Below are 25,522 nucleotides of genomic sequence, written 5' to 3'. Positions count from 1 at the left end.
ATTAGCCAGGTGTGGTGGTGCGTGCCTGTAATCCCAGCTACTTGGGAGGCTGAGGCAGGAGAATTGCTTGAACCTGGGAGGCAGAGGTTGCAGTGAGTTGAAATTGTGCCATTGCACTCCAGCCTGTGCAACAAGAGCAAAACTCCATCTAAAAAAAGAAAGAAAGAAAAAGAAAGAAAGAAAGAAAGAAAGAAAGGAAGGAAGGAAGGAAGGAAGGAAGGAAGGAAGGAAGGAAGGAAGGAAGGAAGGAAAGAAAGAAAGAAAGAAAGAAAGACAGATTGTTTATCAAAGGGTACAAAGTTTCACATAGACAGAGTAAATAGATTTTGACATCTATTGAACAGCAGGGTGACTACAGTAAACAATCATGTATTGTAAATTTCAAAATAACTAAATTTCAAATGTCTCACCACAAAAAATGATAGGTAAGCAAGTTGTTAGACATTTTATTTAACTTGACTTAATCATTTTATATTGTATACATATAATAAAACATCACATTTTACACTATCAATGTATATGACTATAATTTGCCAATCAAAAATACTATTAATACATTATTTTTAAAAATTGAGAAGTAAATTTTAAGAAATTAGGCCAGAGATGCTGGGCGCAGTGGCCTGTAATCCCAGCACTTTGGGAGGCCAAGGTGGGAGGATCACCTGAGGTTGGGAGTTCAAGACCAGCCTGACCAACATGGAGAAACCCTGTCTCTATTAAAAATACAAAATTAGCCAGGTGTGGTGGTGCATGCCTATAATCCCAGCTACTTGGGAGGCTGAGGCAGGAGAATAGCTTGAAGCCAGGAGGCAGAGGTTGCAGTGAGATTGAGCCATTGCACCCCAGCCTGGGCAACAAGAGCAAAACTGTGTCTCAAAAAAAAAAAAAGAAAAGAAAAAAGAAAAAAAAAAGAAATTAGGCCAGAGAAAACAGTATTTTTCAATCTTAAAATTTCAGAAAACATAAGTATTTTTCTTCTTTGAAATGGCTTACTGAATGAGTGATGTAGATGAGAAAACTTCTAATATTATGAATAGTCTGAACCCAGTAGTCAGGAATAAATTATCTTTATTTTTATTTTTTTATTTTTTTTTTGAGACAGAGTCTTGCTCATTGCCCAGGCTGGAGTGCAATGGTGCGATCTCGGCTCACCGCAACCTCTGCCTCCCAGGTTCAAGTGATTCTCCTGCCTCAGACTCCTGAATAGCTGGGATTACAGGCATGTGCCACCATGCCCGGTTAATGTTTTGTATTTTTCGTAGAGATGGAGTTTCACCACATTGGCCAGGCTAGTCTTGAACTCCCGACCTCAGGTGATTCACCCACCTCGGCCTCCCAAAGTGCTGGGATTACAGGCGTGAACCACTGTGCCCGGCCCATTATCTTTATTTTTAATGTTCAAAATAATATAATACTTTAAAAGACAGACTCTAAAGCAACTGTTTAGAGTAAAATTCTCTCTAAATAAATGATTTCTTTTATTTGTTGGGAAATAAAGGTATTTAAATATATTTTTACACTACATTTCAATTTTTCAAATAAACATAGATACTTGACAATTAGAAATTTATTAAATAAGTAAGGAAACAATTTGCCTACTTTCATTTTAAAACTAGCAAATGCTCAATATTTAAGTGCTTATGTTTATTTATTTATTTATTTATTTAATTTATTTTATTTTTTGAGATGGAGTCTCCCTCTGTCACCAGGCTGGAGTGCAGTGGTGCGATCTCGGCTCACTGCAACCTTCGCCTCTCGCATTCAAGCGATTCCCCTGCCTCAGCCTCCCAAGTAGCTGGGACTATACGTGCGTGCCACCACGCCTGGCTAATTTTTTGCATTTTTAGTAAAGACGGGGTTTCACCATGTCGGCCAGGATGGTCTTGATCTCTTGACCTCGTGTTCTGCACTCCTCTGCCTCCCAAAGTGCTGGGATTACAGGTGTGAGCCTCCATGCCCGGCCTTAACTGCTTATTTATCGAGTGTTACTGGAGTGCTAATGAGCAATACTCAATGAGAACTCTTTTTATAATATTTATATCTGTGATATATGTAAATATATGGGAATTTTCCAAGGATAGTATTAAAAACACTCAACCACTGGCTGGGTGCAGTGGCTTATGCCTGTTATCCCAGCACTTTGGGAGGCCAAGGAGGGCAGATCAACTGAGGTCGGGAGTTTGAGACCAGCCTGACCAGCATGGAGAAACCCCATCTCTAATAAACTACAAAATTAGCCGTGCGTGGTGACGTTCGCCTGTAATCCCAGCTACTCAGGAGGCTGAGGCAGGAGAATCACTTGAACTCGGGAGGCGGAAATTGCGGTAAGCCGAGATAGTGCCATTGCACGCCAGCCTGATGACAGAGCAAGACTCTGTCTCAAAAATAAAATAAAATATATCTAATTACCATTATAGCCCAAGACTGGCTGATTAGTATAAACATGGGTGGCTGGGTGTGGTGGCTCACACCTGTGATCCCAGCACTTTGGGAGGCTGAGGTGGATGGATCACAAGGTCCAGAGTTCAAGACCAGCCTGGCCAAGATGGTGAAACCCCTTCTCTACTAAAACTACGAAAATTAGCCAGTCGTGTTGGCAGGTGCCTGTAGTCCCAGCTACTCGGGAGGCTGAGGCAGGAGAATCGCTTAAACCCAGGAAGCAGAGGTTGCAGTGAGCTGAGATCATGCCACTGCACTCCAGCCTGGGCAACAGAGTGAGACTCTGTCTCAAAAAAAAAAAAAAAAGAATAAACATGGGTTGCAAATCACTGATGTGGCCACCTGTTTTTCAGACTTAACATTTATTATGATGTAACAGTTAACAAGTAAAAGTTAATAAATTTTCTGTACACTTGTTATGTGCTTGGTGTACCTATGGCATCATTATCCGCATTAGTTGCCTTAATTTTACAAAACCCTAGAATTTAGGCACTATTATCCTCACTGTGCAACTGAAGAGCCAAGCACAGAGAGGTCATGAAAATGTATTCAGGTCATACAGCCCACAAGTGGCAGACATGAGATGCAATCAGGAACCACCTGATACCAAGTTTCAGTCTTAACCATTGTGCCCAACACCCTCATACCCAGTTCTTGCTTTCATTCCTGACCTAACACTTCGGCTTTGGAATTTTATAATATAGTAGAAATAAAAAGAAGCTTAAAAACCACTTTTTTTTTTTTTAACCCTTAGATAGTATGTAGAACTTGGTTTTTGGTTTAAAGTACTCATTACTAAGCCTAACACAAATACTTTGGTAAATGGATTCTAACAACAATATTACTCTAGTGATTTAAAAGAGCTGCTAATTTTACTTATAAAATATACTGAATTTTGGCCGGGCGCAGTGGCTCACGCTTGTAATCCCAGCACTTTGGGAGGCCGAGGTGGGCGGATCACGAAGTCAGGAGATCGAGACCACGGTGAAACCCCGTCTCTACTAAAAACACACAAAAAAATTAGCCGGGCATGGTGGCAGGCGCCTGTAGTCCCAGCTACTAGGAGAGGCTGAGGCAGGAGAATGGCGTGAACCCGGGAGGCGGAGCTTGCAGTGAGCCGAGATTGCGCCACTGCACTCCAGCCTGGGTGACAGAGCGAGACTCCGTCTCAAAAAAAAAAAAAAAAAATACTGAATTTTTACATTAAAAGCTAAAATGAGCTTATAATTATATAGAAAATTTGTTGTCTACATCAATGTCATTATCGATTGAATGGTCTACAGTTTCTGAAAGTTTCAGAAACAATAATATAATAATACTTCTTTCTATTGAAAATTTAAAAATATTGTTTTCTTCATGACTAAAATGAAATAGATTGGCATTACTAATCAGTCACTTACCAGTGACCAAGGAGATACCTACAGTTAGGTGACTAACAGTAAAAACTGTAGACTGAACTTCACTCACAAAAAAAATTATATAAAACAAGAGTGAGAAATTTCTTCATATTGTTATAGCAATATGTGAAAGAAATATTATTTCAAATTTCAGATCAGGCACGGTGGCTCACACCTGTAATCCCAGCACTTTGGGAGGCTGAGGTGGGCAGATCACCTGAGGTTGGGAGTTCGAGACCAGCCTGACCAATATGGAGAAACCCCGTCTCTACTAAAAATACAAAATTAGCCAGGCATGTTGGTGAATGCCTGTAATCCCAGCTACTTGGGAGTCTGAGGCAGGAGAAGCACTTGAACCTGGGAGGTGGAGGTTGCGGTGAGCTGAGATGGTGCCATTGCACTCCAGCCTGGGCAATAAGAGTGAACTCCATCTCAAAAAAAAAAAAAAATGAAATATTATTCCAAATTTCATATCCACAGAGCTCATTTTATTATTTTGCAACATTTAACATTCACACGTAAAAATAGCAGACTCTGCATAAAGATATAAGTTGGGTGGGGCACGGTGGCTCACGCCTGTAATCTCAGCACTTTGGGAGACCGAGGTGGGCAGATCACGAGATCAGGAGTTCGAGACCAGCCTGGCCAACATACTGAAAGCCTATCTTTACTAAAAATACAAGAAATTAGCCAGGTGTGGTGCCAGGCACCTGTAATCCCAGCTACTCGGGAAGCTGAGGCAGGGGAATCGCTTGAACCCGGGAGGCAGAGGTTGCAGTCAGCCGAGATCACACCTTTGCACTCCAGCCTGGGCAACAGTGCAAAATTAAATATAAAATTATGTATCATTGACCGGGCAGGGTGGCTCATGCCTGTAATCCCATCACTTTGGGAGGCTGACGTGGGTGGATCACAAGGTCAGGAATTTGAGACCAGACTGGCCAACATAGTGAAACCCCGTCTCCACTAAAAATACAAAAATTAGCCAGGCATGGTGGTGCACGCATATTGTCCCAGCTACTTGGAAGGCTGAGGCAGAAGAATTGCTTGAACCTCGGAAGTGGAGGTTGTGGTGAGCCAACATCACATCACTGTACTCCAGCCTGGGCAACAGAGTGAGACTCCATCTCAAAAATAAAATAAAATGAAATAAAAATTTAAAACAATTACGTATCATTAACCCTCTCAAAAGTCTAATTTCAAAGATATATTATCTCACAAATTTTATATTTGCCAGACTTTGTGTATGAATCTAGGCTGGGTGTGGTGGCTCATGCTTGTAATCGCAGCACTTTGGGAGGCCGACATGGGTGAATCATGAGGTTAGGAGTTCAAGACCAGCCCGGCCAACATGGTGAAACCCCATCTCTACTAAAAATACAAAAATTAGCTGGTCGTGGTGGCACGCGCCTGTAGTCCCAGCTACTCGGGAGGCTGAGGCGGGAGGATCGCTTCAACCTGGGAGGCAGAGGTTGCAGTGAGCTGAGATTGCACCACTGCACTCCAGCCTGGGCGACAGAGTGAGACTCTGTCTCAAAAAAAAAAAAAAAAAAGAATTGAATAAGAGTTTTATTTGACAAAGAAAAACAATGCTAACTGATGTAATTTTCTCACTTGTGGACAGTATGTGCCTCTTATTTTAATTAACTAATCTGAAAGTTACATTACTAAATAAATTTTCTAGTTAAAACCAATTTTCTGTGCAATAAAAAGTACCAACTTTTAAATTAGAACCTACAGGCCGGGCGCAGTGGCTCACGCTTGTAATCCCAGCACTTTGGGAGGCCGAGGCGGGCGGATCACGAGGTCAGGAGATCGAGACCACGGTGAAACCCCGTCTCTACTAAAAATACAAAAAATTAGCCGGGCGTGGTGGCGGGCGCCTGTAGTCCCAGCTACTTGGAGAGGCTGAGGCAGGAGAATGGCGTGAACCCGGGAGGCGGAGCTTGCAGTGAGCCGAGATTGCGCCACTGCACTCCAGCCTGGGGGACAGAGCGAGACTCTGTCTCAAAAAAATAAATAAATAAATAAATAAATAAATTAGAACCTACAAAGTACCATGTAAAATATCATGGCATAAAGACAACAGTGAGAAAACTGTCACCAATACACAATAAATAAAGAAGGGCTGTGATGCATACATTCTTGGAATCCACATAATAAGACAAAACTGAGAATAATTAGGAAAGGAAAAAGGCAGAATTCATCTTTAAATTCAGCAAGAGTCAGCTTTGCAGCCTGGAAAACATGTCCTCTCCACATGAAGAATAAATGTTATTTCTTCACCATTGCTATTTTCCATCCCTGACTTGAAGCTACAAACTAACTCCAGCAGGAATATTTATGGTGTATTATAAAGCATCTGTGACACAGCAAGCACTGTCGTGTTTGTTTGCTGCATTTATGTATAGAAACATCCTCATGACTTACGAAGTCTCCCTAGTACTTACCTGAACAAATTGGCTCCATCAATCAATAAATTTACTTATGTCATTTATAAAAAGTGAAAGGAACAATAACTAAAGAAATGTAGGCTTATGTGGGGTTCTCTAATAAATGAAAATGTAATGTTCTAATTAAATAAAATATAAATTAATGTATTAGTCCATTTTCATGCTGCTGCTGATAAAGACATACCCAAGGCTAGGCAATTTACAAAAGAAGGAGGTTTATTGGACTTACAGTTCCACATGGCTTGGGAAGCCTCACAATCATGATGGAAGGCAAGGAGGAGCAAATCACTTCTTACATGGATGGCAGCAGACAGAGAGCTTGTGAAGAGAAACTTTCGTTTTTAAAACCATCAGATCTCATGAAACCCATTCACTGTCATGAGAACAGCACAGAAAAGATGCTGTTCAATCATCTATGGTTCAATGATTCAATCCACTCCCACTGGGTCCCTCCCACAAGAGGGAGGAATTATGTGAGCTACAAGATGAGATATGCATGTGGACATAGAGCCAAACTATATCATTCTGCCCCTGGTCTCTCCCAAATCTCATACATTCACATTTCAAAACCCATCATGCCTTCCAAATAGTCCTCCAAAGTTTTAATTCATTTCAGTATAAACTCAAAAGTCCAAAGTTTAAAGTCTCACGTGAGACCAGAGAAGTCCCTTCCACCTATGAGCCAGTAATATCAAAGCAATTTCGTTACTTCCAAGATACAATGGGAGTAAAGGCATTGCGTAAATATAACCATTCCAAATGGGAGAAATTGGTCAAAATAAATGGACCGAAGGCCCCATGCAAGTCCAAAATCCAGTGGGGCAGTCAAATCTTAAAGCTCCAAAATTATCTCCTTTGACTTCATGTCCCACATCCAGATCATGCTGATGCAAAAGATGGGTTCCCATTGTCTTGGGCAGCTACACCCTAGTGGCTTTGCAGAGTACAGCCTTCTCTTTGCTGCTTTCATGGGCTGACACTGAGTGTCTGTGGCTTTTCCGGGTGCACAGTGCAAGCTGTTGGTGGATCTACCATTCTGGGGTCTGGAAGATGGTGGCCCTCTTCTCACAGCTCCATTAGATAGTGCTTCAGTAGGGACTCTGTGTGGAGGCTCTGACCCCACATTTTCCTTCCACACTGCCCTAGCAGAGGCTCTCCATGAGGGGCCTGCCCCTGCAGCAGTCTTTCGTCTGGGCATTCAGGGGTTTCCATACATCTTCTGAAATCTACATAGAGGTTCCTAAACCTCTGTTCTTGACTTCTGTGCACTTGCAGGCTCAACACCACATGGAAGCTGCTGAGGCTTGGGGATTCCACCCTCTAAAGGCACAGCTTGAGCTGTACATTGGCCCATTTCAGCCATGGCTGGAGCAGCTGGAACACAGGGCACCAAGTTCCTAGGCTGGAAACAGCACAGGAACCCTGGGGCCATCCCATAAAACCATTTTTTGCTCCTGGACCTCCAGGCATCTGATGGGAGGGGCTGCCATGAAGGTCTGTGACATGGCCTGGAGACATTTTCCCCATGGTCTTGGAGATTTACATTAGTCTCCTTGCTACTTATGCAAATTTCTGCAGCCAGCTTGTATTTCTCCCCAGAAAATGGGTTTTTCTTTTCTATTGCATTGTCAGGCTGCAAATTTTCCAAACTTTTATGCTCTGCTTCCCTTATAAAACTAAATACCTTTAACAGTACCCAAGTCACCTCTTGAATGCTTTCCTGCTTAGAAATTTCTTCTGCCAGATACTCTAAATCATCTTTCTGAAGTTCAAAGTTTCACAAATCTCCAGGGCAGGGGCAAAATGCCACCAGTCTCTTTGCTAAAACATAACAAGAGTCACCTTTACTCCAGTTCCCAACAAGTTCCTCATCCCCATCTGAGGCCACCTCAGCCTGGACCTTATTGTCCATATCACTATCAGCATTTTGGGCAAAGCCATTCAATAAGTCTCTAGGAAGTTACAAACTTTTTTTTTTTTTTTTTTTTTTTTTGGAGACAGAGTCTCGCTCTGTCGCCCAGGCTGGAGTGCAGTGGCGCGATCTCGGCTCACTGCAAGCTCCGCCTCCCAAGTTCACGCCATTCTCCTGCCTCAGCCTCCTGAGTAGCTGGGACTACAGGCGCCCGCCACTGCGCCCGGCTAATTTTTTGTATTTTTAGTAGAGACGGGGTTTCACCGTGGTCTCGATCTCCTGACCTCGTGATCCGCCCGCCTCGGCCTCCCAAAGTGCTGGGATTACAGGCTTGAGCCACCGCGCCCGGCCAAAGTTACAAACTTTATCTCACTTTTCTGCCTTCTTCTGAGCCATCCAAACTGTTTCAACCTCTGCCTGTTACCCAGTTCCAAAGCTTCTTTCACATTTTTGGGTATCCTGTTAGCAGTGCCCCACTCTACTGGTACCAATTTACTGTACTAGTTCATTTTCATGCTGCTGATAAAGGCATACCTGAAACTGGCAATAAAAAGAGTTTTAAGTGGACTTACAGTTCCACATGGCTGGGGAGACCTCAGAATCATGGTGGGAGGTGAAAGGCACTTCTTACATGGTGGCAGCAAGAGAAAAATGAGGAAAAAGCAAAAGCAGAAACCCCTGATAAACCCATCCGATATGGTGAGGTTTAATCACTATCACAAGAATAGCACAGGAAAGACTGGTCCCCATCATTTAATCACCTCTCACTGGGTCCCTCTCACAACATGTGGGAATTCTGGGAGATACAATTCAAGTTGTGATTTGGATGGGGACACAGCCAAACCATATCACTGATATTTATTCTGAATTAACAAATCCCTTCCCAACAAGGGGTGGGGCATTCAAAGTCTCTGAAGAGCAGCTTAAAGGATAGGTAAAACATGGTGGGTCAAAACAGAGTTAGCATTCCAGAAGGAATTTAATATTGTTACCTGCCACATCAAGGGTTACCCAAGGCTCCTCCATAGATATAGTTAATTGTCCAACAGGAGCTGTGGCAGAAGGTCTCAGTCCCATCGCTCTTGGGCTTGCCTGGCTATTTCAGCCATCATGGGTTTGGGTGCTGATGGCTCCCTTCAGAATGCTGGGCAATCCCTTTTCTAATGGCCAGCTTTCTTACAATGTGCACACTGATTTATGCTCAAGGCATGGCAACTCAGATGCCCAGCTTTGGGCTTCCCACCTTTCAGCTTCCCTTGTTCAGGCCAAGAGCCAGGAGGCAATCCCATGTTTGAGGTGAGCTTAAGGCTGCAGCCAAGAGCCGTACTTGCGGGAGGTCCTTCTTGCACTTTCTGCTTCCTCTGCTTTGTCCCTGTTATTAAAAACTAAAAATTCCGTATCCAAAGCTGTTCCTTAGAAGTTTGGGGACTCACAGCTGCTTTTAATAGTTTTCTATGGATATCAAGGGCAGACTGGGTTATAAACTGTACTCCCAGAAGGGTTCATCTTTTCCTTGAGGCAGGATCAATGTTAGTATATTTCCCAATTGCCTCAACTAAACGCCTTTGAACAAAGTTGGATTCTCATCTTTGCCCTCAGAAACTTCCTTAACCTTTTTATAGTCAACAGGATTTTTCTTTTTCTTTTTCTTTTCTTTCTTTTTTTTTTTTTTTTTGAGACAGAGTCTTGCTCTTTTGCCCCGGCTGGAGTGCAGTGGCGCGATCTCGGCTCACTGCAAGCTCTGCCTCCCGGGTTCACGCCATTCTCCTGCCTTAGCCTCCCAAGTAGCTGGGACTACAGGTGCCCACAACTACACCCAGCTAATTTTTTGTATTTTTAGTAGAGACGAGGTGTCACCATCTTAGCCAGACTGGTCTCGATTTCCTGACCTTGTGATCTGCCCCCTTTGGCCTCCCACAAATACATTTCTTCATCCCTTTCAAAAAACAAGTGACCATATTCTCTCTCCACCCCTAGTCCTTACTGCCTCTTTGATAGTTCCACTGTGGATCTTGATCTGGAACTGCTAAACCTCCTGCCTGATATATATTATGGTTCAGGTTTCAAGCCAATACCTCATCTGCATGGGCCCTAGCTGTCCCCAGAATGCGTTCTCTTTTACTGTACAACACAGAGACAACAAAATGTGCAGATCCTGACCAGTTAAACTGTAGGTCAGAGTTAATTTCTCCAACTCATCTAGGAATTTTCCTGGGTCTTCAGAGAAATGACCAAACTTCTCTTTACATAAAGCCAAATCAGACATAGAAAAGGGGACATGTTCTCTCACAGTCCCTTCTTCCCCATTTGCCGCCTCTGTAAGTGGACAAAGATTTCCCTTTGGAAGTTGATAGGCAGCTCCACTAGGAGTAGTACTCGCTGGGCTCAGTTCCTCAGGGAGTGGTGGGTGTAGAGAGGGACTAGTCGGGTAAGGAGGAGGAGGTGAAGGATTATCAACAGAACTTTCAGGTGGACTAGAGGAAGAAAGGACCGACACATCTGAACCTTTAGAGGTGACAGAAGAAGGGTCTGCTCCACTCAAAACTGCCCGCTGAACCGGGGGTGGGTGCGAGGGGGGGCTTGCATTAAAGGATCATCTTGCATGTCTAGCTCTTTTTCTTCTCTTTCTCTCATCAAACATGTTTCACATTATCCAACTAACATAAGTGAGCCAAGCCATGAATCTTAAACCACAAATGGACTTTGACAAAAATGTCGAATAAGGCAAAGGAAATGAAGAAGATTTAGATGGGAATGACCAGAGCAAGCAGGTTCTGGGCAATAGCGACAATGTGGATTCAACAAGCAGAGCCAGTTTGCCTGAATCCAAGAAAGGAAAGAATTGTATTTTTAGTGTGCAAAATGAAACAAAACAGCAAGGACAAAAGTCCTCTGATTTCCATCCTAGTGCTTCTCGTTCACACCTAGTCACTATAGTGGCAACAAAGCATAACCACATCTATGTAATTTTATTGCTCATAGCTGTTAAATACTAAATCTCAATCAGCCATTTTGGAGACGGAGCCGTCAATGCTTTTTGTTCCCAATGTTTCACAAGCAAATGGACGGAAATCAGGAGGCACATAGAAAAAGAATAAGTTAACATCCCTAAGATCAGTTAAAGTTTCCTGAAAATGACAGTGAAGACGGGGCACGGTGGCTCACACCTGTAATCCCAGCACTTTGGGAGGCCGAGGTGGGCGGATCACCTGAAGCCAGGAGTTTGAGACCAGCCTGGCCAACATGGCGAAAACCTACCTCCACTAAAAATACAAAAATCAGCCGGGCATGGTGGCAAGCGCCTGTAGTCCCAGCTAACTGAGAGGCTGAGGCAGTAGAATTGCTTGAACCCGGAGGCGGAGGTTGCAGTGAGCCAAGATCTTGCCACTGCACTCCAGCCTGGGGGGCAGAGTGAGACACATCTAAAAAATAAAATAAAATAAAATCACATCAGTGAAACAGAGACAGCACCCAATAAATTGATTCATGCAGCAAGGAGAAGGCAGATTAATACAAAGAGCATAGCCTTCAGTGCCAAACCAGTTTTCAGCTGAGAGGGACTTTACCGAGAGGTCCCTAAACCTTAGAAGGTACTCTAACTCTCCTAAATCAAGCATCTGACCCTGGGGTCAGTCAAGCATTTTTCCTTTTATTAAGAGGGGCCTCTAACCCAATCTCATTCTTTAACCAGGTACCCCACCACTTACCCAAAGTCATCCAATCAGTGCTGCAGCCTATTTCCTTTGGATTGGAGGGTTTCTTTAGTATCGTCCCGTGGTTCACCAGAAAGCTATTACAGGACCTCAACACTTAGGCAAAGGTAGCCATTGGGTCAGGGTTTCTGCACTATAGTCCCTTCTGTGGTCACCAGAAACATGTTACAGGAAAGGGGTCCCGATCCAGACTCCAACAGAGGGTTCTTGGATCTCACGCAAGAAAGAATTTAGGGCAAGTCTGCAGTGCAAAGCAAAAGCAAGTTTATTAAGAAAGTAAAGTGGTGAAAGGACAGCTACTCCATAGACAAAACAGGACGTTCCTGAAAGTAAGAGAAGGAACGCATCCCCCCTAGGTACAATGCTTGTATATATGGAAAGATGTGTTCTGCTACAAGGATTTGTAATACATAATTAATTTTCTTACTTACTACATTTTGTGAGAATCGATATTATTTTCTTTAAAGCAAAATTAGGAATGCCTTTGTTCTCCAGATATCAGGCTATCTGGACACTCCCAAGTCTGAGTCTGTTTGGTAAATATTATTAATTTGTTCCCTTAACCATAAACATTTAGAGGCTAGGAATGCCTAATTTTCTGGGCATGCAGCCCAGCAAGTCTCAGCCTCTTTTTTTTTTTTTTTTTGAGACGGAGTCTGGCTCTGTCGCCCAGGCCTGAGTGCAGTGGCGTGATCTCAGCTCACTGCAAGCTCTGCCTCCCTGGTCACGCCATTCTCCTGCATCAGCCTCCTGAGTAGCTGGGACTACAGGCGCCTACCACCATGCCCGGCTATTTTTGGGTATTTTTGGTAGAGACGGGGTTTCATCGTGTTAGCCGGGATGGTCCTGATCTCTTGACCTCGTGATCCGCCCGCCTCGGCCTCTCGAAGTGCTGGGATTACAGGCGTGAGCCACCGCGCCCGGGGTCTCAGCCTCATTTTTGTAGCCCTCACTCAAAATGGAGTTGCTCTGTTTTGAACGCCTCTGACATAATCACTGCAGGAACATAGCAGGAAAAACAAAAGATTTCACAGACCCTTTGAAAGAAGCAGCTTGTTACTGCAAACTCTGTGACACAGCTGAAGAACTGTGAGTTCCCCAAAGTGTGAGAGAAAGAAAGTCTACCTTTGAACACACATCCCCACTGGGGGACCTGAAAAATCCAGATCAAAGGAAATGTATTTAACCTTACCTAGAAGTGAAATGAATTTAGGGAGCTGAGTGAAATATAAAAGAAGAAGAAGCCAGGGAAAGAGCCTATAGGCATTCCCAGTCCCCAGCTCAAGACCAAAGGAGTCATTCTTGACTTTATTTCACAAGGGTCTTTCCGAAAGGCAGCCAGCAGAATTAGGGAGGGGCCAAAAAAATTTAAAAAAGCTTTTAGTGACCTGTGCAATAATTTTGACCAAGCATAAATTTTACTGCGCAGAGTCTGCAGAAGTGAACAGGAAGTGCAGATACAAGCACAGAAACTGTGCAGCGAAGGGTGTGGGCAGGTGGGGAGGCGTGAAGCCTGAAAGCCTTTCTGACTTTCTCAGGGATAGGCATGTAGCCTGGGGCAAGATCTCAACTCTGCACGCTGGCTGCCTTGATATAAACTCCATGCTTTTGGCAGGACAGGGTGGGAATGGAATGAGACTGGCCTTGTTGGCTGCATGGGAGCTGGGTGAGGCCTGCCGCTGCCAGCTTTTTCTCACTTTTCTTTTTTTTTTTTTTTTTTTTTTTTTGAGACGGACTCTCGCTCTGTCGCCCAGGCTGGAGTGCAGTGGCACAATCTCGGCTCACTGCAAGCTCCGCTTCCCGGGTTCGCGCCATTCTCCTGCCTCAGCCTCTCTGAGTAGCTGGGACTACAGGCGCCCGCCACCGCGCCCGGCTAATTTTTTGTATTTTTTAGTAGAGACCGGGTTTCACCTTGGTCTCGATCTCCTGACCTCGTGATCCGCCCGCCTCGGCCTCCCAAAGTGCTGGGATTACAAGTGTGAGCCACCGCGCCCGGCCTTTCTCACTTTTCTTGGTGCTCTGTATGAAGCAACAAAGGCAGCCATAACCTCCCTTAAAACATAACTCCATTGGCTTGAGAACCACCTCTCCTCCAACAGTGGCTGCAGCAAGCCACACCCCCTGAGAGCCTGAGCTCAGACCAGTCTAATCCTGCCTTCGCCTGATGATTTTTGTCTACTCAACCTGGTAGCCGAAGGTGAAATAAATTAACTTTTGGAAGATCTATGGTCCCACCCATCACCTGAGAATCCTGAACGGGTATCCTGGTTAACATAGGGCAAGTCTATACCCCCTTTCTACTACCACAGCTGGTGCTCTCCTGAAAGCACCACCTTTTGGCTGGAGGCCAACTGACACAAGCCATAACAGCAACTCGGAACAGAACAGCTCTGCTCCAAGGAAAAAAAAAAAACAACTAATTCCACCACCTGTAACATCCTGGCTAACCAGAGGTCCTGAGGCTGTCCACATGACAAATTCACTGCTTGCATAACAAGCAATTGAGAAAACCAATGCACTAAATAAAACTACAACCAAGGTCTCTCACACAGTCAACTTCACTTCCCTGCCACTTCCACTGAAGCAGGTGCTGGTATTCATGGCTGAGAGACCTGAGGACAGATTACATCACAGGACACTTTGTAGACATTCCTCAATATCAGCCTGGAGCTGTGGAGCTCCGCTGGTTTACTAGTCCCAGAAGAACAATAACAATCACTGTAGTCTGACTTGCAGAAAGCCCATCCCTAGGAAAAGTGAGAAAACACCACATCAAGAAATCACTCCATGGGACAGAAGAATCTGAACAGGAGCCTTTGAGTCCAAGATCTTTCCACTGAAATAGTCTAACCAAATGAGAAGAAACCAGAGAAGTAATTCCAATATGACAAAACAAGGTTCTATAACACCCCCAGAATATTGCACTAGCTGTTCTGTAATCATTCTAAACCAAGAAGAAATGTCTGAGTTGCCAGAAAATAAATTGAGAAAGTTGATTATTAAGCTACTAGAGAAACCAGAGGAACAAGAAAACCAACTTAAAGAAATTTAAAAAATTAATACAAGATATGAAGTTAAAAATTTCCAAAGGAATAAATACTATAAATTAAAAAACAATCACCACTTCTAGAAATGAAAGACACACTTACAGAAATACAAAATAAACTGGAAAGTTTAAACAATAGACTACAACAAGTCGAAGAAAGAACTTCAGAGCTTGAAGAAAAGTCTTTCAGATTAAATCAGTCTGACAAAGACAAAGAAGAAAGAATCAACAAAATGAACAAAGCCTCTAAGAAAATTGGGATTATGTTAAATGACCAAACCTAGAAGTAATTGGTGGTCCTGAAAAAAACAAAAAGATAAATTTACATGTTTGGAAATTTTATTTGGGTGAATAATTGAGAAAAAATCCTCAGGCCTTGCTAGCGATCTAGACATCCAAACACAAGAAGCTCAAAAAACACTTGGAAAATTTATCACAAAAGGATCATCACCTATTCATATAGTCATTAGGTTATCTAAATTCATGATGAAGAAAAGAATCATAAGAGCTGTGAGGAAAAGCATCAGGTACCCTATAAACAAAACTTACCAGATTAACACAGTTTACTCAGCAGAAACCCTACAAGTAAGAAGGGACTGGAGTCCTGTCTTTAGCCTCCTTAAACAACACAATTTTTAGCCAAGAATGTTGTATCCAGTGAGGGTAAGCTTCATAAATGAAGGAGAGATAAAGTCATTTTCAGAAAAACAAGTGTTGAGAGAATTTACCAGTACCAAGTCAGCGATAGAAGAAATGCTAAAAGAACTTCTAAATCTTGAAACAAAACCTCAAAATACACCAAAATAGTACCTCCTTAATACACAAATCTCACAAGGCCTATAAAACAATAACAAAAAACCTCAAAGATATTCAGGCAACAGCTAACCTGATGAATACAGCAGTACCTCACATCTCAAAACTAACATTAAATGTCAATAACCTAAGTGCTCTACTTAAAAGATGCAGAATGGCAGAATAAATAAAAATTTATGGCTGGGCACGGTGGCTCACGCCTGTAATCCCAGCCTTTTGGGAGGCCGAGGTGGGTGGTTCACCTGAGGTCAGGAGTCCGAGACCAGCCTGGCCACCACGGTGAAACCCCATCTCTACTAAAATAGAAAAATTAGCCAGGTGTGGTGGTGTGTGCCTGTAATCCCAGCTACTCAGGGGGCTGAGGCAGGAGAATTGCTTGAACCTGAGAGGCAAAGCTTGCAGTGAGCCAAGAACGTGCCACTGCACTCCAGCCTGGGCAATAAGAGTGACACTCCATCTCAAAAGAAAAAAAAAAATTACCAAACAAGTATCTGCTGTCTTTAAGAGCCTTGCCTAACAAATAAAAACTCAAATAAACTTAAGGCAAAGAAATGGAAAAAGATATTCTATGCAAATGGAAACAAAAAGTAAGGAGGAGTAGCTATTCTCATAGCAGACAAAACAGACTTTAAAGCAACAATGGTGAAAAAACAAAACAAAACACAAAACAAGAATAACATTATATAATAATAAAAGAACTAGTCCAAACAGGAAGAGATCACAATTCTAAATCCATATGCACCTAACACTGGAGCTCCCAAATTTATAAAATAATTTCTGCTAGGCATAAGAAAGGAGACAGAAAGCAACAAAATAATAATGGGGTACTTTAATACCCCACTGACAATACTAGAAAAGTCATCTAGACAGAAAGTCAACTAAGATACAATGAATTTAAACTATACTCTAGAATAAATTGACAACAGATATTTACAAAACATTATACTCAACAACCGAAGAATATACATTCTATTTATTAGCACATAAAACATTATCCAAAATAGACCATATAATAGGCTACAAAATAAGTCTTACCAAATTTAAGAAAATCAAAATTATATCAAGTATTCTCTCAGGCCACACTGGAATAAAATTGGAAATCAACTCCAAAATGATTCCTCAAAACCATGCAAATGCATGGAAATTACATAACCTGCTCTTGAATAATTGTTGCATCAGCAATGAAGTCAAGATGGAAATTTAAATTTTTTTATAACTCAACAACCTATCAAAACCTCTGGAATACAGCAGAAGTGGTGCTAAGAGGAGAGTTCATAGCATTAAATGCCTACATCAAAAGGTCTGAAAGAGCAAAAATAGAAAATCTAACCTCATACCTCAGGGAACTAGAGAAACAAGAACAAACCAAACCCCAACCCAGCAAAAAACAAAAACAAACAAACAAAAAAACAAAAAAAAAACAAACAATAATCAGAGAAGAATTAACATAATTGAAATTTTAAATAACGCAAAAGACAAATGAAACAAAAAGCTTGTTTTTTAAAAGATAATCAAAATTAATAGACCATTAGTGAGATTAACCAAGAAAAAAAGAAGATCTAAATAAGCTCCATTAGAAACAAAATGTGAGATATTACAACCAGTACCACAGAAATACAAAAGATAATTCATGGCTACTATGAATACTTTTACATGCACAAACTAGAAAACCTAGATGAGTTGGATAAATTCCTGGAAATGTACAACCCTCTTTGATTAAACCAGAAAGAAGTAGAAACTCTGCATAGACCAATAAAAGTAGTGAGATTGAAATAGTAATAAAAAATTGCCAAAAAAAACAAAAAGCCCAGGACCAGATGGATTCACAGCTGAATTCTATGAGGCATTTAAGGAAGAATTGGTACCAACCCAAATAAAACTATTTCAAAAATAGACTAAAAGGGTATCTTTCCTAAATCATTCCACGAAGCCAGTATCACCCTAATACCAAAACCAGGAAAGAACATAGCACAAAACTACACACTAATATTCCTGATGAACATAGATGCAAAAATTCTTAACAAAATGCTAGCTAACCAAATACAACAGCATATCAAATAATAATACACCATGATCAGGTGAATTTTATACCAAGGATGTAGGGATGGTTTAACATAAGTAAGTCAATAAATGTGATACATTACATAAGAAGAATTAAAAACAAAAACCATATGATCATCTCAACAGATGCAGAATAACATTTGTTTTTTCTTCAGATGAAATCTCTGTCACCTGGGCTGCAGTGCAGTGACATGATCTCGGCTCACTGAAACTTCTGCCTCCCGGGTTCAAGAGATTCTCATGCCTCGGCCTCCCAAGTAGCTAAAATTAAAGGTACAGGTGTGCGCTACTACACTCAGCTAATTTTTTGTATTTTGATAAAGAAAGAGTTTCACCATGTTGCCCAGGCTAGTCTTGAACTCCTGAGCTCAGGCAACCCACCAGCCTCAGCCTCCCAGACTGCTAGGATTACACGCATAAGCCACTACACTCAGACGAGAAAAACATATTTAAAATCCAGCATCTTTTTATGATTGAAACTCTTAGCAAAATTGGCACGGGGTTACATACCTTAAGGTAATAAAAGCCATCTGTGACAAATCCACGGCCAATATTATACTGAATGAGGAAAAATTAAAACTTTCTTCCTGACAACTGGAACAAGACAAGAAATGTCATTTACACCATTTCTATTCAACATAGTGCTGGAAGTCCTAGCTGGAGCAATTAGACAATAAAAATAAATAAATAAATAAATAAATAAATTGCATTCAAATCTGTAAAGAGGAAGTCAATCTGTCACTGTTTTCTGAATTTATGATTTTATACCTAGAAAACTCTAGAGATTTATTATAAAGCTTCTAGATCTAAGGAATACATTCAGTAAACTTTCAGAATACAAAATCAATGTATACAAATCGGCACCACTGCTATAGACCAACAGCTACCAAGCTGAAAATCAAATCAAGAACTCAACCCGTTGCGAAAACCTGCAAAAAAATAAAATAATTAGAAATATACCTAACCAAGGAGGTGAAATACATCTACAAAGAAAATTACAAAACACTGCTTAAAGAAACCATAGATATCACAAACAAATGGAAACATATCCCATGCTCATGGATAGGTAGTGTCAATATTGTAAAAATGACCATACTGATGAAAGCATTCTACAAGTCAGTTTTCATCAAAATACCACCATCATTCTTCACAGAACTAGGAAAAAAAATCCTAAAATTCATATAGAGCCTAAAAAAAGCCCACATAGCCAAAGCAAGACGAAGCAAAAAGTAAAAAATCAGAGGCATCACATTACCTAACTTCAAACTATACTACCAGGCTATAGTTACCAAAACAACATGCTACTGGTATGAAAGTAGACACACAGACAAATAGAACAGTATAGTGAACTCAGAAATAAAGCCAAATACTTGCAGCCAACTGATCTTTGAGAAAGTAAATAAATACGTAAGGTAAGAAAAGGACACCCTATTCAACAAATGCTGCTGGGATAATTGGCAAACCACATGTGGAAGAATAAAACTGAATCTTCATCTCTTATCTTATACAAAAATTAACTCAATATGGAGAAAAGATTTAAATCTAAAACTTGAAACTGTAAACACTGTAGAAGCTAACATCAGAAAAACTCTTCTAGACATTGGCTTAGGCAAATAGTGCATAACCAAGAACCCAAAAGCAAATAAAACAAAAACAAAGAAAAATAAACAGGACTTAATTAAACCAGAAACATTCTTGACCACAATAGAAATAATCAGCAGAGTAAACTTACAACCCGCCAAGTGGGAGAAAATCTTCAGTCTATGCATCCAACAAAAGACAAATATTCTGAATCTACAAGGAACTCAAAAGAATCAGAAAAAAAAATCCCATGAAACAATAAGCTAAAAACATGAATAAACAATTCTCAAAAGGAGATATACAAATGGCCAACAAACATATAAAAACATGCTAAACATCACTAGTTATCAGGGAAATGCAAATCAAAACAACAATGTGATACCACCTTACTCCTACAAGAATGGTCGTAATTAAAAAATTTAAAAATACTGGCTGTTGACAGAAATGTGGTGAAACAAAAGCACTTTTACACTGCTGGTGGGAATGTAAACTAGTAAAACCACTATAAAAAAAACAGTATGAAGAGGATGAAGATTTTTTTTTTTTTTTTTGAGACAGAGTCTCGCTCTGTCGCCCAGGCTGGAGTGCAGTGGCGCAATCTCGGCTCACTGCAAGCTCCGCCTCCCGGGTTCACGCCATTCTCCTGTCTCAGCCTCCAAGTAGCTGGGACTACAGGCGCCCGCCACCGCGCCCGGCTAATTTTTTGTATTTTTTAGTAGAGACGGGGTTTCACCGTGGTCTCGATCTCCTGACCTCGTGATCCGCCCGCCTCGGCCTCCCAAAGTGCTGGGATTACAAGCGTGAGCCACCGCGCCCGGCCGAAGATTTTTTAAAGAACTAAAGGTAGGGCTGGGCAGGGTGGCTCATGCCTGTAATCCCAGCTTTTTGGAAGGCTGAAGCAGGTGGATCAGGAGGTCAAGAGTTCAAGACCAGCCTGGCCAAGATGGTGAAACCCCATCTCTACTAAAAATACAGAAAAAATTAGCCGGGCGTGGTGGCAGCTGCTTGTAATCCCAGCTACTTGGGAGGCTGAGGCAGGAGAATCCCTTGAACCCGGGCGGCATAGGTTGCAGTGAGCTGAGATCGCGCCACTGCACTCCAGTTGGGTGACAGAGTGAGAATCTGTCTCCAAAAAAAAAAAAAAAAAAACTCAAAAAACTAAAGGTAGAACTATCATTTGAGCCAGCAATCCCACTGCTGGGTATCTACACACAGAAAAAGAAATCATTATATTAAAAAGACACATGCACACACATGTTTACAGCAGCACAGTTTGCAATTGTAAAAATACAGAACCAGCCTAAATGCCTATCAACCAATGAATGGATAAAGAAATGTGATACATATGTGTGCATATATATATATATATACATATATCACATTATATATATACACGCATATATATCACTATATATACACACACACACACAAACACACACAAACAATGAAATACTACTCAGTCAAGAAAGGAACAAAATATTGGCATTTGAAGCAACCTGGATGAAGTTGGAGACAATTACTCTAAGTGAAGTAACTCAGGAATGAAAAACCAAATATTATATGTTCTCACTTATAGTGGGAGCTAAGCTCTTATGCAAAGGCATAAGAATTATACACAGAACTCTGGGGACTGAGGTGGAAGGGTGGGAGGTGGGTGAGAGATGAAAGACTACACATTGGATACAGTGTACACTACTCAGGAGATGGATGCACCAAAATCTCAGAAATTATGACTAAACAACTTATCCATGTAACCAAACATAACCTGTACCCCCAAAACTATTAAAATAATAATAATAATAAACCAAAAAAAAACCCCATAACATTAAGTTCATATGCTTTGGTCTTTTTTAAAGAAAGGTTCTCACTCTATTACTTAGGATGGGGTGCAATAGCTTCATCATGGATCACTGCAGCCTCAACTTTCTGGACTCAGGCAGTCCTCCTACCTCAGCCTCCTGAATAGCTGGTATTACAGCTGCGGGCAACCATGCCCAGCTAATTCTTGTATTTTTTGTAGACATAGAGTTTGCATTGTTGCCCCAGCTGGTCTTGAATTCTTGGGCTTAAACAGCCTTCCTGTCTTGGTCTCCCAAAGTGCTGGAATTACAAGCATGAGACACCATGCCTGATTAGAATCTTATTTTTATATAATATAAAAAAGCTAAATATATTTAGACCTGTTATTTAAAAAAATTTAAAAAATATTTTATTTAAAATATAAAATAAATTTTGTCTACAAACACTGAAACAAACAGTTCAAAATTGCTTCCTAGGAATTTCACTAAAAGGTTGTTAAGAGTTAATGAGGCCAGGCACCGTGGCTCAAGTCTGTAATCCCAGCACTTTGGGAGGCTGAGGCAGGAGGATTATGAGATCAGGAGATTGAGACCATCCTGGCTAACATGGTGAAACCCCGTCTCTACTAACAATACAAAAATTAGCCAGGCATAGTGGCATGGGCCTGTAGTCCCAGCTACTCTGGAGGCTGAGCCAGGAGAATCGCTTGAACTTAGGAGGCAGAGGTTGCAGTGAGCTGAGATCCCACCATTGCACTCCAGCCTGGGCGACAGAGCTAGACTCCATCTTAAAAAAAAATGAGTTAATGTGATTTATATATAATTAAATCAATTAGATGTATGAAAAACAATTCTGCATAGAGTGTAGAAACGAAAGCAAAAAATGCTTCTGATGGCTGGGCGCGGTGGCTCACGCTTGTAATCCCAGCACTTTGGGAGGCCGAGGCGGGCGGATCACGAGGTCAGGAGATCGAGACCACAGTGAAACCCCATCTCTACTAAAAATACAAAAAAATTAGCCGGGCGTGGTGGCGGGCGCCTATAGTCCCAGCTACTCGGAGAGGCTGAGGCAGGAGAATAGCGTGAACCCGGGAGGCAGAGCTTGCAGTGAGCCGAGATTGCGCCACTGCACTCCAGCCTGGGCGACAGAGCGAGACTCTGTCTCAAAAAAAAAAAAAAAAAAAAATGCTTTTGATGAAGGAAGTTAGAAACATTTAGTGTAGTTTGAAATTACTTAATGCTTGTGTCAAAATGAAAAAATAAAATAGTAGATAAAAATAAAATATAAAAAGTTTAAACGATTAATTACGAGAGATTATAACATATTTATCGAAATCTAGATTGGCCAAAAATGACAAATTTGATGAATTTATTTGTAAGGTTTTATTAAAATTAGCTTTACCATTGATAATACACTAATTTAAAAGTATAACAATTTTCTCTTGAACACAAATTTTATGTATTATTAGACTCCTAACTTTTTTTTTTCTTTTTTATTGAGACAGCATCTCACTCTTTCACCCAGGCTGGAGTACAACGGCATGATCTCGGCTCACTGCAACCTTCACCTCCCAGGTTCAAGCAATTCTCCTGCCTCAGCCTCCCACGTAGCTGGGATTACAGCCGCCTACCATCACGCCTTGCTAATTTTTTGTATTTTTAGTAGAGACAGGGTTTCACCAAGTTGGCCAGGCTGGTCTCAAACTCCTGACCTCAGTTGATCCAGCTTTCTCGGCCTCCCAAAGTGCTGGGATTACAGGTGTGAGCCACTGCGCACGGCCTAGACCCCTAACTTTTGGATGCTACAGAGGGTCTATGCAACATCCAAAACAGTAAAAAATGTAATTATTTGATATGTTAAATTACATGAAAAGCATTGTTGAATTAAAGATAATGTTTGATCTTCTTCAACTTCTATTTTAATATATATTATTAACATTTATTTCATAATATTATGAAATTTCTAAAAATCATATATCTGAGTATAAGCTATTAGTCATAATTATGGTTATGATGAGTTATTGCAGGTCATAGACATAATAAATTTGTTTCACTTGTTTCTTTATAATTATTTGAAGTCATTTCTACAGTTAATGGTTTAATTCTGATGTAGTTTCTATAAACTTCAAAAGCATGCAAAATCCTAGAGTACTGTGTCTGTAAGGAGGTTCATGAAAAGATGGAAATAGCCCAGACAAGTTGAGTACAGGTTTCTGATAATTTTAAAATTATATTGTTTGGACTGGGTAAGGATTGTGAGAATTCTAAAGAAGACGCTGACTCATAAAACTGCTAATTCAGGAAAAACAAAAATAGTTGAACATCAGGAAAATACTCTGCCACTCTTTTTTTTTTTTTTTTTTGAGACGGAATTATGCTCTGTCACCAGGCTGGAGTCTCAGTGGCATAATCTCAGCTCACTGCAACCTCCGCCTCTCCAGTTCAAACGATTCTCCTGCCTCAGCCTCCTGAGTAGCTGGGACTACAGGCATGTGCCACTGTGTCCGGAATTGGTAGGTTCTTGGTCTCACTGACTTCAAGAATGAAGCCGCGGACCCTCACGGTGAGTGTTACAGTTCTAAAGGCGGCTTGTCTGGAGTTTGTTCCTTCTGATGTTCGGACGTGTTCGGAGTTTCTTCCTTCTGGTGGGTTTGTGGTCTCGCTGGCTCAGGAGTGAAGCTACAGACCTTCCCAGTGAGTGTTATAGCTCTTAAGGCGGTACGTCTGGAGTTGTTCGTTCCTCCCAGTGGGCTCGTGGTCTCACTGGCTTCAGGAGTGAAGCTGCAGACCTTTGCGGTGAGTGTTAGAGCTCATAAAAGCATTGTGGACCCAAAGAGTGAGCAGTAGCAAGATTTATTGCAAAGAGCGAAAGAACAAAGCTTCCACAGTGTGGAAGGAGACCTGAGTGGGTTGCCACTGCTGGCTTGGGCAGCCTGCTTTTATTCTCTTATCTGGCCCCACCCACATCCTGCTGATTGGTAGAGCTGAGTGGTCTGTTTTGACAGGGTGCTGATTGGTGCATTTACAATCCCTGAGCTAGACATAAAGGTTCTCCAGGTCCCCATCAGATCAGTTAGATACAGAGTATCAACACAAAGGTTCTCCAAGGCCCCACCAGAGCAGCTAGATACAGAGTGTCGATTGGTGCACTCACAAACCCTGAGCTAGACACAGGGTGCTGATTGGTGTGTTCACAAACCTTGAGCTAGATACAGAGGGCTGATTGGTGTATTTACAATCCCTGAGCTAGACATAAAGGTTCTCCAAGGCCCCACCAGAGCAGCTAGATACAGAGTGTCGATTGGTGCATTCGCAGACCCTGAGCTAGACACAGGGTGCTGATCGGTGTATTTACAATCCCTGAGCTAGACATAAAGGTTCTCCACATCTCCACCAGACTCAGGAGCCCAGCTGGCTTCACCCAGTGGATCCTGCACCGGGGCTGCAGGTAGAGCTGCCTGCCAGTCCCGCGCCATGCGCTCGCACTCCTCAGCCCTTGGGTGGTCGATGGGACTGGGCGCCGTGGAGCAGGGGGTGGCGCTCGTCGGGGAGGCTTGGGCCGCACAGGAGCCCATGGAGGGGGTGGGAGGCTCAGGCATGGCGGGCTGCAGGTCCCGAGCCCTGCCCCATGGGAAGGTAGCTAAGGCCCGGTGAGAAATCGAGCGTAGCACCGGTGGGCTGGCACTGCTGGGGGACCCAGTACACCCTCCACAGCCGCTGGCCTGGGTGCTAAGCCCCTCATTGCCCGGGGCTGGCAGGGCCGGCCGGCTGCTCTGAGTGAGGGGCCCGCCAAGCCCATGCCCACCTGGAACTCCAGCTGGCCTGCAAGAACCGTGCGCAGCCCGGGTTCCCGCTCACACCTCTCCCTCCATACCTCCCTGCAAGCTGAGGGAGCCGGCTCCCACCTTGGCCAGCCCAGAAAGGGGTTCCCACAATGCAGTGGTGGGCTGAAGGGCTCCTCAAGTGCCGCCAAAGTGGGAGCCCAGGCAGAGGAGGCGCCGAGAGCAAGCGTGGGCTGTGAGGACTGCCAGCACACTGTCACCTCTCACCACCACACCCAGCTAATTTTTGTATTTTTAGTAGAGTCGGGGTTTTGCCATGTTGGCCAGGATGGTCTTGATCTCTTGATCTCGTGATCTGCCCTCCTCGGTCTCCCAATGTGCAGGGATTACAGGCATGAGCCACCGCGCCCAGCCTCTGACACATTTTTATGTTAAATAAGCCAGTAGTAAAATTTTTTAGATGTGACATTTGAATAAACTTTGTGGTTCAAGTCAGATTACCTATGATTACCCCTCAGTTATCAGA

The 25,522-nt window shown here is 42.3% G+C and overlaps 1 protein-coding gene across 1 annotated transcript in view; it reads left to right on the top strand.

Annotated features, from left to right (window-relative positions):
- The window catches only part of LOC129459805 (zinc finger protein 681-like), a 152,716-nt gene that overhangs the window by 56,194 nt on the left and 71,000 nt on the right, over positions 1–25,522 (top strand). Inside the window, 1 exon segment of the mRNA XM_055237016.2 lies at positions 15,554–15,561. Within this exon segment, the coding sequence (XP_055092991.1) occupies positions 15,554–15,561 (8 nt within the window).

The sequence above is a fragment of the Symphalangus syndactylus genome, chromosome 13, assembly GCF_028878055.3.
Source record: "Symphalangus syndactylus isolate Jambi chromosome 13, NHGRI_mSymSyn1-v2.1_pri, whole genome shotgun sequence".
Taxonomy (NCBI): Eukaryota; Metazoa; Chordata; class Mammalia; order Primates; family Hylobatidae; genus Symphalangus; species Symphalangus syndactylus.
The sequence above is the reverse complement of the archived record's forward strand: the minus strand, read 5'-3'. Positions and strand labels throughout refer to the sequence as shown.